The sequence below is a fragment of the Numenius arquata genome, chromosome 12, assembly GCF_964106895.1.
Source record: "Numenius arquata chromosome 12, bNumArq3.hap1.1, whole genome shotgun sequence".
NCBI classification, from domain to species: domain Eukaryota; kingdom Metazoa; phylum Chordata; class Aves; order Charadriiformes; family Scolopacidae; genus Numenius; species Numenius arquata.
In genome coordinates, this window is record NC_133587.1 from 26,899,928 (window position 1) to 26,916,441 (window position 16,514).

General features: G+C 40.4%; 1 protein-coding gene across 1 annotated transcript in view; it reads left to right on the forward strand.

Annotated features, from left to right (window-relative positions):
• GPR158 (G protein-coupled receptor 158) overlaps positions 1-16,514 on the forward strand; it is a 194,124-nt gene that overhangs the window by 136,208 nt on the left and 41,402 nt on the right. The window contains exon 6 of the mRNA XM_074157470.1: positions 7,095-7,204. Coding sequence (XP_074013571.1) covers positions 7,095-7,204 — 110 coding nt within the window. The remainder of the gene's footprint in view (positions 1-7,094; positions 7,205-16,514) is intronic.

A 16,514-nucleotide genomic window follows, 5' to 3' on the forward strand; every position in this document is an offset into this window, starting at 1 on the left:
GTTCTCACAGCTGCCTGGGGCAGGGGTCTAGTCCTTCTGGTAGTACTACTTCTTAGGCTTTTCTTTCCCCAAAGAGGTTATAGATTGAGTGTGGTGTCTTCCTTTGTATCCCCTTTATGTTATTGGTTGTGAATTCACCTTTGGGGAATCCTACAAGCCTTAGCATTTATAACTGATTCAGCCAGCATGTAAATTTATGTCTCTCATAAGCTAAGGAAGTGTTTTCTGACGAAGTTGTAGCCTTTATTAGGAAAAACACCCGGAATGCCTTGTTGAGCATAACGCTTCATTTGTTGTGAGCAAATCTGTTTAAAGAGTGCAAGCATGTCTCTTTTTAAAGATATTGTGGATTATAAATTAACTTTTTATGACGACTTTAGAATACTAATTATTAAGCCAATGTAAATAGGAATAGTGAAGCTGGATCATTAGTAACTCTAAGTAGAGGCTAGAATTTATGGCAATAAATGCATATTCAGGCCATGTCTTCAGCTCACTTAGAAATGAATTTTTCCAGAACTAGCAGGATCTGTGAGATATCACTTTTTCTTTTCAAATTGGAGGAAAGATGTGATGGCATCTCGGAAGTCACATGGACATTTATTTTCCGCAAAATAACCTATTCAGAGATGCCCTGTCAAGCGTTAGCTGAGATATGCCTTATGAATAGGGGGGAAAAAAAAAAAAAAAAAAGAGGCAAAATAATTGATGATGTTTTGATAAAAAGGCATTCTAAATATGCAGTCTTGTGTCAAACCAGAATGATCTTGAAGGTTCTGTTTGCTTAGTCACCAGATAAATCTCTCAGGAGGCTAAATGAGCTCCAGTGTGAAAACTATGTTCCGTAAAGAGCTTTAGAGTTCTGCTGTTACTGCCTGATGGGGATGAATCCAAAGTATAATAAAACTTAGTGGTAGCAAAGCATTCTGATGAATCAAGTTCTGGAACTCTGTCCTTGTATTTTACACCGGTGCTGATGGTTATGCACTTATACTGCATTGTGGACTTCCAAAAGACTTTACAGGCAAGACATGTCTTTGCTGAAACACAGCCAGAGGTTTAATATATGTTTCAAAACAGGCGATAAAGAAAACCTGTCTATAGTTGAAAGTATAGTGGGACGGAAAAGAGGATTTCAGTAGGCAGAATTTCAAGCTGGACTTTGTGTGGGCAGCTAGGAAGAACTTGTCTTCTTTTATGAAGAAACCCAAAAGGTCTTAATTGGCCATAAGTATTTTGACTTTGATGTATATCTTATCTGAAATGCATTGCCCCCAGCAGCAGAGTGCCTCCAATGCTATGTACTGAGGAGTTGATTCAGTTCCAATTCAGAAGCCAGAATGAAACCTACTGAGTAGTTAGTGTGGTTTCCTGCGGCAACTGTGTGCTTTATAGAGGCACTGAGCTAATGATCCAGCACAACTCTGCTTTAAAATTGTAAGATTTGCAAGGATAACAGGATTTGATGGTACTGCGTGTCCATAGGCCTATTAGAATAAAATGTTACGGCTTAAAAGGCACATGTGGTTTTTAAAAATGGGGTGGAGATGGAAGTGTTCTTATATAATTAACCTAAGCATATATTCAGCTGCTATCATACCTCTAAAATGTTTTGTGTAGTTGCACCGGAAATATTTGTTGGTAGTACAGGATTGGATAATGAGTTGTGCATTCACTAATATTTAGGCAGATGCTCTGAGTTGTGAATCATGTTTTGAACCGTGGTATGTGGTGCCCGTAGTGTACGTGGGCTCCTGAATGCCTTCATTCATGCCCATCTGTTAGGATGGCACTGTGCCCACATACAAGTGGATTGGTCCCTTCTCTAGAAAGCATAGTGCCAGACTGTTATGAGTTTGGATGGCAAGCTTATCTAACGTTGCAAACAGTATCTCTGTTGCGGGAAATCTCTTCTCAATATTAGGACTGAAGCATTAATAGGTGACTGGATATACTAGGTTACCCTGGAGGTTATTTTATGTGTTGAAAAAAACTGCTGAAACATGGCAGAGGAAAGAAGAGTGCCCATCTCAAAGCACAGCAGGATACCAAGAGGAAGTGTCTGATGGCTTGTTCCGTAGCTGAATTGCCTAGAGACAGCCCAGGACAGCTATTGCAGTCAGGCAAGGGCAGATGGCATTGGGCAGTGGAACAGATCGGATGGATCTCCTCACACTGTCTTCTCGATGCTTGTTAATGGAATTCGCCCAAAAAGCATTATCTTAAATGGCTGCGTCATGTCCTGCATTGAACTGTGCAGAGTACTTGCAGCAAATTCTGAAGTTAAATGAAAATGTAGGTGGTTTTCTCATGAAGCTTTTTGGGTTAACTGGGCACAGTTTTAAGACAAATTTGATTATTTGAAAATGAGAAAAAAATCAATATTTTTGCACTGCTTTTATCTAAAGTAGGTGATTTTCACCTCGGATCCATAACCAGATGATGCTGATGCTCAAATTCTAATCTCTATATCTCATTTCCATGTACCTAACATGGATAACATCCCTGCCCACGGTACTAGGAACTAGATGATCTTTAAAGATCCCTTCCAACCCCAAAACCGTTTTAGGATTCTACAACTGAGGGCAAAAATAAGAAGAGTTCACAAGTGAACACTTCAGGGATTTTTGAGTTAAGGTCCTGCTCAAAACTTTTCATGTTTAGGTTTAGGATTTGTTGCACTAACAATTCCATGTATCTTTAAAAAGATTGTTCTTTCACTTATGATCTTTGGAGATGTTATAGCACTGCCCATTCCCTCTCCTTGTGGAGTATAGAAACTTGATGACTGAAAAGGAAAATGGGGGTTTGATCTATTCATGTGATTTTTATGGCTTGAGAATCAAAGTAAAAAGCAACCTGTCTTAAATACATTACAAAATTGTTAGAGCTGGCTACAGATTATTAATTGACATTTATTGAAGCATCTTCCCTAAAATAAATGCTGAAGTACCTTTCTAGTGAGTGGAGATGTGTATTTGAAGCCTTTAGGCCAAGATTCTGTCCAAGTAGCTGAAGTCCTGAACTTCTTCAAGCTTCTTCAAGGTACCTGCCTTTATTTGTGGGTTATCTGTGGAACTCACATTAGTAGGACTGATTTACTAACCTGCTACAATGCAGGTAGAAATTATATGCCTGATTTAGGCTGACTGAATCCCAGTCAATGCACATTGGTGAACTGCACAGTATTATTTAAAATATATTCACCTGGATCTGACGCCCAAGGTGAAGGGCAAAATTAATCATCTTATAATGTGCAAAGTAAAGTTAATCTGAAAAACAAAACAATATAGCGGCCTTCCAGTATCTGAAGCAGGCCTACAAGAAAAACAGAGAGGACTTTTTACCAGGAGTGTAGTGATAGGACAAGGGGTAATGGTTTTAAATTGGAAGAGGGGAGATTTAGATTAGATATTAGATTTACTGTGGGGGTGGTGAGACACTGGCACAGGTTGCCCTGGGAAGTTGTGGGTGCCCCATCCCTGGAAGTGTTCAAGGCCAGGCTGGATGGGGCTTTAGGCAACCTGGTCTGGTGGGAGGTGTCGCTGCCCATGGCAGGGGGGTTGGAACTCGATGATCTTTAAGGTCCCTTCCAACTCTAACCATTCTATGATCTGTGAATATTTTGTGTTGCAAAGAAGTATTGCTCCCTAATAACATTACAGAGCTCTGATAAGGTTGTTTGTGTTTTTTTTTTCTTTTAAAGAATCTTTCTAAACGCTCTATAGCTTTTAAGAAGCAACAGCACTGAGACTATAAACTCATTATTTGCTCAATTTTGTGAGGATGACGTCTGATATTCTTTTGAACGTTAAATTGTTCAATGTTAGTTCTCTTTGCCCTGTCCTACCTGTCCTGATAACAAAAATTTGCTGTAGTGGACAAGTTGCCTGTATCGACTTTAGCCATTGTCTTTAGAAAGCATGTGTCTGTTCATCACGTCAGCTGAATAACTGAGCTGCCTGATCACTGCGTCAGCAAGTGAAGTCTCTCTTCCATGTCCATAATTCTCCAGCTGTAAACATATTTTACAGTTAGCTGGTGACCTTAGAAAGTCTTTTCATCTCCAACTCCACAAGTGGTAGCATGACTACTGGGACAATGTTTTGGCACGGGTAATAATAGCTTAAAGCACACTGAGGTTAAAAGCAAACATCTAAATGCATTTGTCGAAATGACAAAGACAAGCCATAGTTAATGAAGTCTCACGCACAGCTGCAGTAACCGGTACATGAACAAGCACTGTCTGACTTTTCTTCTGGTTTCCAAATATTTTTTTCCCCAGCTCTTTGTTGTTTAAGGAACAGAAACTGATGTCTAGTATTTAAATGGATTTCAGGAGCTGGCAAAACAGAGGATATCACATTTCCTTACATGCAATAAATAGATTTTGTGACATCCATCAGCAAAACCTCTAAGCATTTTTAATGAGATTTAAGCTGCTGTCATGGTCTAATGCGTTATAAAAGCAAAAAGGGAAAATGAATTATTGTCAGATTTTTGGTGGGCAGAGTAGTCTTTTAGAACTGCAGAGGGATTCCCTATTCTCTTGGGAGCAGCCTGGGTATGTGGGTGAATTCTGTGCTCATCCTACGCTCCTAGCTTGGAGCTCAGCAGCCCCTTGCTGCATATTGTTTGTCACCTCAAAGAAGGCTTTTCTCTGGGAATAACAGTAGGGAGTGTGAAAGCCTAAGAACCAAGCAAAACATAAGTATAGCAATTCTTGCTGCTCAAAGCCTTGGTCCATGCCAGACCACATGCAAGTTATGGAAGAATAAGTAGAAATGGATATTGGCCCTTGGGAAGGCATTGCACCTGTTCTCCATCACATAAACTTAGGAAAAGATTTTCAAAAGACTCAAAAGGGAATCAAGCTTGGATCAAGTCTTCAACAGCTTCCACAATGTACTTGACCATTGGGCGAAGAAGTAGTTCAAATGGGTGTCCGTTCAAAAGGGGAAGTCAGAACAGTTTTCACCAACAGAGCCTGGCCTCTGGAGCCTTCATGGGGAGCTGCCACATGCCAGCTCACACCATGCTGCCTTGGAAGTGGTGCTTTCTTGGTTGATAGCTAGCCCAAATGCCTCAGCTGCTCATACAAATCATTCAATGCAAATCAGTGAGATTTTCTAGACAGAAGCAGTTAATATTTCAACAAGGGAACTGCAGATGAAATTACTGTGTCAGATTTCGTGGCAAAAAGAGCTATTGCCCTTGTTCAGAAAATTCTGTGCCTGGAAAGTTTTCAGACCTTCCCATTCCAACCATCTGAAAAATTCTGCTTTCAGATCAACTTTGAAATGTTCAGAGTCTCTGCATGCCAGTCGTTTTTGGCATTGTTTTTCTAGTTTGGAAGAATCAAAGATGAAACAGGGTGTTTTCTACCCTTTGGCAAACCTCAGGAGGCAGATTACTGCTACAGACATTCCTCTGGTTCTGCAACTGTCCTAATGTATAGAATTGTATATTAGGATATTACTGCTATTCAGGTCTTTCTGAGAAATTTCTTGCTGGATGCTGTATTTGCACAAGCATGTTCATTCATATGTGGATGCGTGTTGTTTTTCCAAAAAGTGGGCCTTTTGCTGCATGCTCTTGCCTTCCCTACATGCCGAATTTGTCAGATTTCCAGAAAATGTCTACCTTGAAACAAGTCGGTCCAATAACAGCGAAAAAAGCAGATTAAATTTCACACCATGGTTTAATTCAACAAACCATACTTTTTTTCAAGAAATAGCTTGATTCTGCTGTAAAAAAAAAAAAAACCATGCCAGCAAAGCACAGCAGGTTCTGTCTCTCTCAGCCCACGTCTGCCATTTTTGCCCCCACTCTCCTAAATATGTCTGTGTCACCCAAAGGACGTAATCCTGGGCTTTTGGCCAATATCCTGGGCTTGAATTCCCACATAGAAAAGCATTTACTTAGGAAAATAATATCATGTGGCAGCCGGTAGGCACAATACTACCTCTACTGCCAGAATGTACTGACTCTAAATGAAGCTGTGGCAGATGGCCTGAAATGTTTCAATGCTTTCTTTCTCTAGACCAGGATTACCCAATTAATTTGTACTACAGTGCATTGGGTCATTTTAGCAGGTTGTGGTCAGATGGGTGGGATGCACTCGATCTAGCTTTCCTGGACCAAGCAGGGTCTGCAGGTGGGGTAAGGGCAGCGTACAGCCAAATCCTTGGGACAGCAGGCTCTTGGTGAGGCCAGACGAGTGGGAAGGAATATTGGATCATCCCTCAGGACACCAGAGACAATGTCGATTGGAATGAGAAGTAGACTCCTTGTCCACCATTTGAGCAGCCCTGTTTTAGATAAGGGTGGCATTTTAATTGGTAATGATGCTTTTATACATGCTATACCTGCAGAGCTAGCTTTATTTATTGAGTGTTGTCCTCATGTATGGTACTTGGTAGATAGAGCAGAAGGACAGTGGACCTTTCTGTTGTTGTGATTAGAGAAATCCATAAGTGAAGAAAAAGGTTATTTTCATTAAAAAAGTGGTGAGGGAGATTTGGTATAGCTTAGGGAAAATATATGGGGAAGAATAAGGAGGAGTCAAAAATGACATCAAGATTTTGGGGTTTTGGACAGAGAGAGGCTAGTGCAATCATTTTTAGTGTGGCAGAATAGTTAGCAGATTAAAATGAGCAGCTATCATTTTGCTAGGTTTATTAGAAGGAGCGACTTTGAAGTGTAACCTAGTAAATACAGTCCATTAGACCAGAATTAGGCCAGCTGCATATTGCTGGAATAGCTCAAGGAAAATGTCCTTGTCTGTTATATCCCCTTCTCTGGGTACATGTTTTTACTCGTTAAGAAAAGTCAGTGGAATTGCATTTAAAAGTGTTGTCACTTCACAGTCTGTCACAGGGCTTTTGCCAGCTCCCTTCAAAAGGAGTTGGTGCTTAGAACTGTGCCAGCTGGTTGATCTGATCATCCCGTCACTTTACTAGAAAATCTAAATATACAGCAGTACGAGCTGAAATATGTCTGCTGTCCTGTTTTGCAACTATTCTGCATTTGAATCAAGAAATACTTTCGCATTGAAGCGGTACTGAAGCTCTCTCTATCTTTCTGTTCTATAGGTTGTCATTTTGTATTTTGAGCCAAGTGTGTTTCGCTGTGTTCTCCTAAGATGGGTTCGTCTTCTGGGCTTTGCTACTGTTTATGGAACTGTGACGCTCAAGCTGCACAGGTATTTCACATATTATTAATTTCCATCTCTGTGGGAGTGTGTGCAATCTGTGTGAATACTTAGATGGAAGAGCTGCAAATATTATCATAAACAAGCGCCATTTCAGATTTTTAAAACCACTGTGTATTTCTCCTCACTATTCCTGCTCAAGTTATATGCTATTAAGCCCAGTAGAGAACTATGAATGAAGACAGGATTTGATTAAAAATATATACATCAGCTGTAAAATTGTGCAAGAACCCCTTTTCACAGAAGGTAAATATATTTTCCTTGAATATAGGAAAATACAGAAGTGTTTGTAGAGTGTTCAAAAGTGTTCAAAAGTTTCCACGCAAAGTGTTCATAGAGAGATGCTTTCTGAGTGTTTAGATGGCGGGTACAACAATACGCTATGGCATATATACTTACTGTGTTTTCTTACGGCTCAGAAGTCAAGAGCTACTCTCTTCAGGTGATCACAGCAGACAGGCTACACACTTACAAGCATCAGTCCCTGACAGCAAAAATGTGTGAGAAATTCTGGGTTCCTCGGGGTTGGCAGTGCACTCACATGCAATTCAGAGATTAAGATTCAGAGACCCAACTTCAAATCCCACTCCTACAGTTCCCTTAAGAATCGAAGCCTTTTCTGGGTGTACTGGATAAAATCCTAATGCTTTTTCCTCTTTAAAATTTAGTGAAAAAAATTACGGATACATTCTGTAAGTATTCTTATTGAAGCAAAGAGATATGCAGTGTGTATATATTGGTACTTGGACATCTTGGATGAAGTAGGCTTGCTCATCTTTTTATCTTAGTTTCATTACTGTGTTGGCATGTTAGATAGAGGAGGTTTGATACTATACTCGTAAACTGAATGAGGACTGAGAATATCTTGTGTTTCATGTTGCTCTATTGGCTTGTCACATCTTAGGTGGAAAACACTGCTTTCCCATTGAAATAGAGCCGCTTCTTGCAGCTCCCTTTTATTTGTGTCCCTGGTTACAAGCGTACACTTTGGCTGGTAAACTCTGACTGCATAATGCTGTGTCTGACCATGTCTTTGCATTGAAAATCATCCAGAAAATCCCACATCCTCATGATATTTTGTGGGATGAACAATTTCTGATGCAAAAAGAATAACAACTAGAGCACTATAGAAAAGATAGAACTGGTGACTTTGCTTGGATGGTTTGTAGCTCAGATATATGGAGGAACACCCTAAGACTATGGAAGACTCATTGCCTTTGTAGTTCTGCTACCCTAACGGGTTGTTTATATGATTTTACATGATGTGAGGAAGCAATATCCTGACAGGGCAGTTGATCTTCCATTTATATGAAGTGAGGACAGGCTGCAAAATTGGGCAGAAAATCTTGCGCTTCTGCTTTGCTCGTTCAGCTGCTCGGTGTTACTTGGCACCTGTGCTGACAGGGTCAGCGAATAGGACAAAGATTGAATAAGAAACCAAGAATGAACTACATCCTCATCCTTGATCAGCATGAAGCTCACAGCAGACTGGACTGTATCAATAGGACAGCAGCCAGAAGATTGAGGGAAGTGATTGTTCTTTACTCAGCACCCCTTAGACCGTATCTGCAATGCTGTGCTTGTCCAGTTTTGGACTCTCCCAAGACATCAGTGAACTTGAGTGAGTTCAGCAAAGGGCCATCAGGGTGGTCAGGACTTGGAGCGCTTGCCCTGCAAGGAGAGGTTGAGGGAACTGGCCTTCTTCAGCCTGGAGAAGAGATGGCATTGGCGGGACCTAACAACAGCTGTCCAACACCTACAAGGTTACTGAGAAGATGGAGACATGCTCTTTACAGTGTTGTATATTGGGAGAACAAAAGACAATGACAAATTTAAATGGGAGATTTCAACTTTATACAATATAAATTAGCACCAGGGTCAATGTTATACAAGGAAGACATTTTCACTCTCAGGGTAATTGAGCAATGGACCTGGTTGCCCATGAGGTTGTGAATTTCCATACTTGAAGGTTTTCAAGACCCAACTGGTTAAAGTCCTGAGCAACGTGGTCTGGATCCTGTGTTATGCCTGCTTTGAGCATCAGATGGCCTTCTGCGGTAATTCCAACCTGAATAATTCTATATTTCTATGTGAAACAAGAAGAGAAAAAAGCCCACTCTATTTCTTATATTAATCTAGAATTACTCTCTCTGGGAATCTGTCTTTGTTTTCCACCCAGGTTTTTTGACCATTCCTTTCCTACGTTCATGATACTGTGGTCTTTTTTTAGTACTGAATATTTCAGTCAGGGAGTGTGCCTTGCAAAAGACAAGTCAAGTTAGATGTATGTTTTATTATATGCATTTGCAACAGTTATGCTAATTAAGAATAATATGATGCTAATAGAAATTTGGTAGAAGTTTTGGAATAATTTAATCCATGGTCATTGCAGGGTTGAAACATGATTTACTGCAGACACCACAAGTACTCACGACAAGCACTGGTTCCCTCCTGCAGGCAGCGTGTGTTTTGCCTGGGGGTAGAACTGATTGCTAGCAAGGAACTTGTGATTTTTCTAAGTTTAATGGGAAAACCAATATTGTGTAAAAGCAGCTATTAATGATAACCAGAAAGTCTAAAGCTGTATTTCTCAGCAAATAAAGTGCTTTGAGTAGCACTGGAGCATGAAGGTCATCCAAAGCCAGGTAGGAGGCACTGGAGACACTTGTTTTCTTTGTGACTTCTTTTTTTTCCTCATAGCTCCCCACTTCCTAAGGAGGTCTTTGACGTTTCATTAGGGTCAAGTATCAAGGAGAAATCAGAAAAGTAGCTAAAAGCAGATGCTTAAGGAAGAATAAAAGAAAAGGGAATTCATGTGCTGATTCATTCTTTGAACACCCATCACACTCAATTTCTACAGTGCCTCATCCTAAATTGCCTTTCCTTATTCATTGTGCATTTTTTTAAATAATGAGCCAATGTTTGTGGGGGTGGAAGGATGGGGGTAAGGAAATGAGCTTAATTTGAGAAATCTAGCTGTAGAGCCATGAACATGAAACTCAGTACTCTCCTCCACAATGAATTCTTCAAAATAATTCTCTCAAGAAATGATAATGTTTCAAAGTTAACCTTTTGGGTTTAAAAGAGCTGCTGATGTTGCATCTTTCAGTACATTGCTGTCGCTGAATACTCTCTGTGTCCTGTTTCAAGCTCTGTATCTTATGAACAGGTTATCTCACTATTTTTAATATTTGTGAGTTTATACCATCTTGTCAGGATTAATTCTTAATTCTGAATTAAAGCGTAAGAGTGGAAGAAAGCTATAGGTATATACATACAGACATATGCATGCATGTGTGTATCCATATAGGATAGCTTATAGACATTTTAGGAGAATGAAACCCAGGAATTGGGGTGTCTAGTTTGTGGGAGTCTCCATTTCTTATGTTACTAAGAGAAAAAGAGGAGACTGGGGAAGTGAGGAGAATGAGAAGGTATGGAGAAGGTAGTGTTCCACATATGGAAAACAAAACAATAACATACAATGGCTTTTTTCTCAGTAGTGGTGGTGGGATGGGCATGTTAGTAGGGGGACAAGAAGATGTTAAGCCTATGAGGCAATTCTGCACTCATTTAAATGCTGTGCTAGGGTTACATTGCTGTAACTTGCCGTTTGGTGCAGTTGGAGGAAGTAGTGGCCCTTCCTATAGTTTTTTGTAGGTGATAAAGAAAGGAGAAGAGCAGTGTGGGTAGTGTGCAGTGCAGTGTGTCACATGCCATGGTTCGATGTCTTACATAAAAGCAGCTAGCACAGAAACCAAAGAAGATGTCAGTTTGCTTCTTGAAGTGCTTGGGTGTAGGTGTGCACTGATGAACGTGAAAGAGGAGGACATGGTGCAACCTCCTCTTGTAGCTAGGGGAGGGAAAGAACAAACAGAGGATCCTGTCTAGAAGTGGCTGATGGGAACGGGGTGCAGAAAGGTACAGAAGGTACCTCGGCAGCTGGAGCCTGTACAGCAGGGTGATCCCTCAGCCAGTATTTCACAGTTCATAGTGCCGACAGATCGTAGTGGATTTTGCCACTGGATGTGGTCTGTAGTGGGTGGTATCGCATGTGAAACAAAATTGTTTTTGAGATAGATGTTGCTGCTGCAAAAACACAGTGTCCTGAGCTCTGGTCTGATACTGCCTTGTGGAATTACTTGGTTTTTACTGCTTTATCTTGACTGGCAGGATTAGGTATTTGAGTCCGTTTGCAAGGCAGGAAAAGGGGTGATTTAGTCAAACTGTAGAGCTGGCTACACCATAGGGGCTTACTGCAACCATTCTGAGTATTTGTCTTTCTCTTCCCTGGAAGAAGCGTATTTTAGCACCTTTGTTCTACTTATGGAGCTCTGTTCATTTTGTAAATCCAGTTCCTGTGATCTTATGGTAAATGCTTGGGGGCAGTTCTCCCCATTTATTATATTCCCACAAATAAATTACAGCATCAGCTGCAAGAAAGCCAAATGACCTGTCACTGTAAACTCCCCTCTGAAGACCAACCATCCTGAGACAAACTATCTGTGAACACTATGGGTGTATGTTATAGGATCTATTCCATGGTTCTTTTGCTGAAACTTGCTATAAATCTCTCCCAAGCCCTGGAAGGAGAATTTGTCTGCCTCCCCTTCCAGGGGATTTGTGGAACTGTCTACAAATGAGTGATTTCCCCTCTCTTCCTCCCGAGAGCGAGCAGGCTGCAACTTGACTTAGGTTTGACCCCAAGACTGATGAACTTTAAAGTACTCCTCTCTTGGGTGAGATGGCTTTTTATAGAAATTGTGTTTGAATTAACAGATAAAACAGATAAAAACTCATGATAGTTTTGTGCAGTTACATAACAAAGGTGTAATCTTGAGTTTCCTTATTAACTTTAATTCCTGATAATGCAAGCAAAGTTCAATGACACCATGTTTCTGTATCTTCCATGCAACCTCATGGGACGAGGTTCGATGTGCAGTTTTCCAGGTCTCTGGCTGCATTGTCTTAAGCAGGAAAAGGGAAGGAATGTGTGGTCAGACATGAAGCTGTGATCAGTCATTCCTGCAGAGATGCAATAAGTGCTGCCACACAAGTCTCGTTGGAGATCCCTGGAGAGAGGGCGATGAAGACGTGAAGACATTCTTCTGGAAAGAGGAGAGACACTCACTCTGAAGCCTTGTCTGAACAGAGTTGCCTGAGCTCTGCTTGTTGTTCCAGCTTCGGGAAGAAGGGCAGCTGGATTTTTGAAAATAAACATCCTGCACTGAGAAGATACTCGTTTTGTACCGCCAGTTTCTATTCTACAAGGAAAATTAACTCAAGAAGCTTCCAAAATTTTCCAGTGCTTGGCTGAGAAGGGCTCACAGCCATATACTTTTTGCTGTCGGCAGCTGGAGCTCCACGCCTCTTTGATGCTCTTGCAGCCAGAGCTCCCTGTTCTGCCTCTTCTCTTTGACTTGGGTTCAAGCTAGAGCTCAATGATACTGCTTTAAATATCAGAGCTAGCATCAGTGTGGGAACTGTAAGGATTAAAAAAGAGCCTTCCTGTATTACTGTCACCTCACTGTTAATTTTATTTTCTTGTAGTGATGACTCAGATGAGAGGGAGGCACCTAGTTTCAGCTAAGAGAGAGACAAGGAGAAAAAGGAGAGGCATCAGGTAGCTTTTGCATTAATTATGAAATTAATTAAATTAGGGAGAAGTGAATCTTCTGTGAAAGCAGGGCATCTCTGTCCTCTTCCACTGCTTTCCCCCAACGTAGCAGTTTGTTACCATACACATTTACCCATTTAAACAAGAAGTAAAGCAGTACATGGAAAATGTACAAGAATTCTTATGTCATTTGCATTATTTGAAGCTCACGTCACACTTACATCACTTTGATGCTTCTTTTTTGTGAAAAGAGATAGTTCAAAGATAGCAGAGAAGAAGAGGTTGTACGTACTAAGTCTTACAAAGCTTTATGAGAAATGGTCTTGGGGCGGAAAACAGACCTCATAAATGTTCCTGTGATGGGAAGGCTGAAACCTGCAGCGTGAGCAGGTCCCTCTGCCCGATGAGCCCCGGGCAGTCAGTGGGCACCGCCTGCGGGCTGCTCCCACACTGGGCCTCCTGCCTGGCTGCTGGGGGAAACAGCAGGGAAACAGGGGCTTTGAGGGCTGGGGCGAGAGGAAGGCTCAGAGGTGCAGTCTAGGGAGGGAGTTGGACTTGCTGCAAGAATGTATGCACATACAGTAGGAGTTCATAAGGAATGAAGTTTCACTAATTATGCTGGTCATGAAAAAATCTGTTTTCTTGTTAGCATGTCTTAACCTAATTCATTCATTTCCTGAGTATAATTAATTTCTCAAACCTTTGCTAGTTTGTTTATTTATTTTTGTGGTCCTTAGACAACAGCTTAGAGAGTTTTGTAAATTCCATAGAGCATTTCTGCATAATGCACATTCAAGATGAAATTCTCATGTTGGTAGTTCTTCTAGATTAAATAACAGAGTCACATTCTGGTTTATTGTGGCTTTTTTCCCAATAAAATCTGCATTATTAAAATCCTATTTAACTCCTTTGTATCCCTGCCATTCTCAAGCAATAACTAGCCTTAACTAGACAGCGTAATGGTTCTGTTTCATATTTCTGAATAAAATATCTGCTTTCATATGTATAAGCTAATAAAATGTAGCACAACTGTTACAAAGACTCTCAGTGTAGAATTAATCTTGATGGAGCACGGTGTAGAAGTGGGACTAATAAACATTATCTTTAAGGAAAAAAAATCAGCAGCATATAAAGTCTGTAGGATTATTAGAGCACTCTGGTCCTGAAAATATTCTCATCCACATTCCTATTAATATTTAATTTATATAAAAATATTGTAGATACAGCTGTATAGTTCCATGAGCTGCTTTTTTTAAACCACCTTAATATAACACACATTCTGCTATATCATAGTAGACCAAGTTTGGCTAGGAAAGTTCAAAGGGAAGATAAAGAAAGTACCTGGTGTTTTAATATTCAATTTTATTAGTGTCGTGATTAGAAAAAACCCCAGCAGGTTGGAAGGCCCTCTACAATGATCCACAGGTATCACAAGTCCTTTCAGATCTTTTGTGTTGGTGGCATGCGAGAGCACCATGGCAGATAATGGGAGAAAGGACTGGTTTTGCACAGCAGATTACATGATAGCAGAAGGGCTTCAGAACTGGAGCTGGAAGACATCCTCTCAGAGACCTTATCCAAGTCCAGGACACCATCAGCTGGCAAAACTTTGTGCTGTGGTGCAGTAAAGCAGCATCTTCCTTCCAGGTAGACATGCATTTGTGCGTGCATTTGCGATACGAGTAATGTAGCTCTACAGACAGGGTTTTTTTTTCATTCCATGGGAAGGACAGAATTGGTTGGTGGAACAAGGTATCTGCTGCCCAGATGTCTGCTGAGTGGGATTATGGCATGAAAGAGAAAGCAGGCGTTGCACTGCAATACGTGAGTTGTAGGCTATTTGTGGAGGAGTGTGAAGAGGGAGTCAAGTGTGTGACTCACACCCCACGCACAGGGGCTGATTGCAGTTAGGTGGAAGCAGAGATTTGCAGATCACATACGCTGATTGCCAGTGAAAAATCATGACTAGAGGGGACGCTTCTGGTGGGCTACTGTGAAGGATCAGGAGTAAGCCTGATACTGTTTAGCATTTTTAGTTGCAATGAAGAACCGAGCACAAAATGATTACTCATAAAATTTGTGGATAACACAAAGCTTGGTGAAATGGTAAATTTTGTTTCAGAAAGGATAGTAATAAAAAGTAATCTTTTATTGCTTACTGACTTGGGCTTAGTCAAAAAGATACACCTGAATACAGCCAAAAGGCAAAGTATAGTTAGGAACTAGTTAAAGACACAAAATTGAGGAGAATAGGAGTTTTAAAGGTTATCAGTAGAGGATTGATTTTGCAGCAGGAGGTGACATCTTTGAGAGTGATACAAATGCATTATGTCCTGTTCCTGAGATGCATTTTTAAAGGAGGCGTGCAATAGATGGATGTGGAAAGTATTTGAGGGCTGGGAAAAGTGCTTGACACTGTGAAACCTAATCTGCTTTTTAGATCAGCAAGAAGGCTGAGAGATGACTTCTTGTGTGGTGTATAAACAATCGGGGAGAGAAAAAGTAGTCACAAAAGACTCTTTAATCTATTGGACTGAGGTTTAATAAGATCTGGCAACTGGAAGCCAAAGCCAGAGAAATTCAAATGAGCAATCTGGCACAATTTCTTCTCAGAAGGGTGCTTAGCTATAGAAAAACCGAACAAGAGAAATGAGGAATTTTTTGTGCTGCTTTCAGCTCAAGACTGAATCCCTTCTTGAAAGCTATTCTGTAGTTAAATACTACTACAAATTACAGGAGTTTCTATAGAAAAATGTAATAGTCTGTGTTATACAACTGATCAAGCTGTATAATTTAGTGGTTAGTCCTATATTTGACCTTTATTTTACGAACATGAAATAGAGATGGTGGCATTCATGTTAGTATGAGTCTGTTGAGAAGTTAAGCGTATTTATAAACTGAAATGATATATTTATAGTTGTACTGTTTAATGGGATACACCAGCTGCTTTGAAATTAGTCCTGATCACTTACCCTAAAGTGGATCTTTAGTGCTGGGAAAACTGGTGCCTGGACCAAATATTCTCAGATATTAGTTGCTCTTTTCTGGATTATTGTGAAGGCCCAAAATTGCCATTATGCTCTTGAAAAAACAAGTCTTTATCTGACCAGTGGTAACCAACCATTGGTGACATGAAATGCTGTGTTGCCTTGCTGTAACATAGAGGCGGGTAAAGCTTGTCAGCGTTGTACCAGTCTGCACTTCAGTGAGTTATCCTCATATATGCTTTTCTGAAAGATATCCAAGGTGTTCTAAGAATTTTAGATTCAATGTATTAGATCCATGATCTGAACTGGAAAGGCCAAGACAATGCTGCCTTGGTTCCTTGAAGTTCAGGAATACATAGACAGTAGGTCCTGAAGAAAGCTTCAGTATTTATTCAGTCATTTGCACGTATCAAGCTATTCCTTTTAGAGTTGATCTGTAATATTTTCAATTAAAAATTACCAGCAAAAATTGTATTAAAAATTAAAAATCTTTTTCTATTGCAGAGTATTACAGTACAGGGCACTGACAGGTTTTACATGCAGCTGAGTTTTGGATTTTCTTGACTTGAGTCCTACTTCTTTCACGTGCACAATGTGAGCCTCTGTACATCATTGCAGTTAGTTGCGTACAATTCAAGCTGGACCCTCTGTTTGTGGGCAAATCTAAACATACTAGCAGTTAATAATCGGTGTGAAA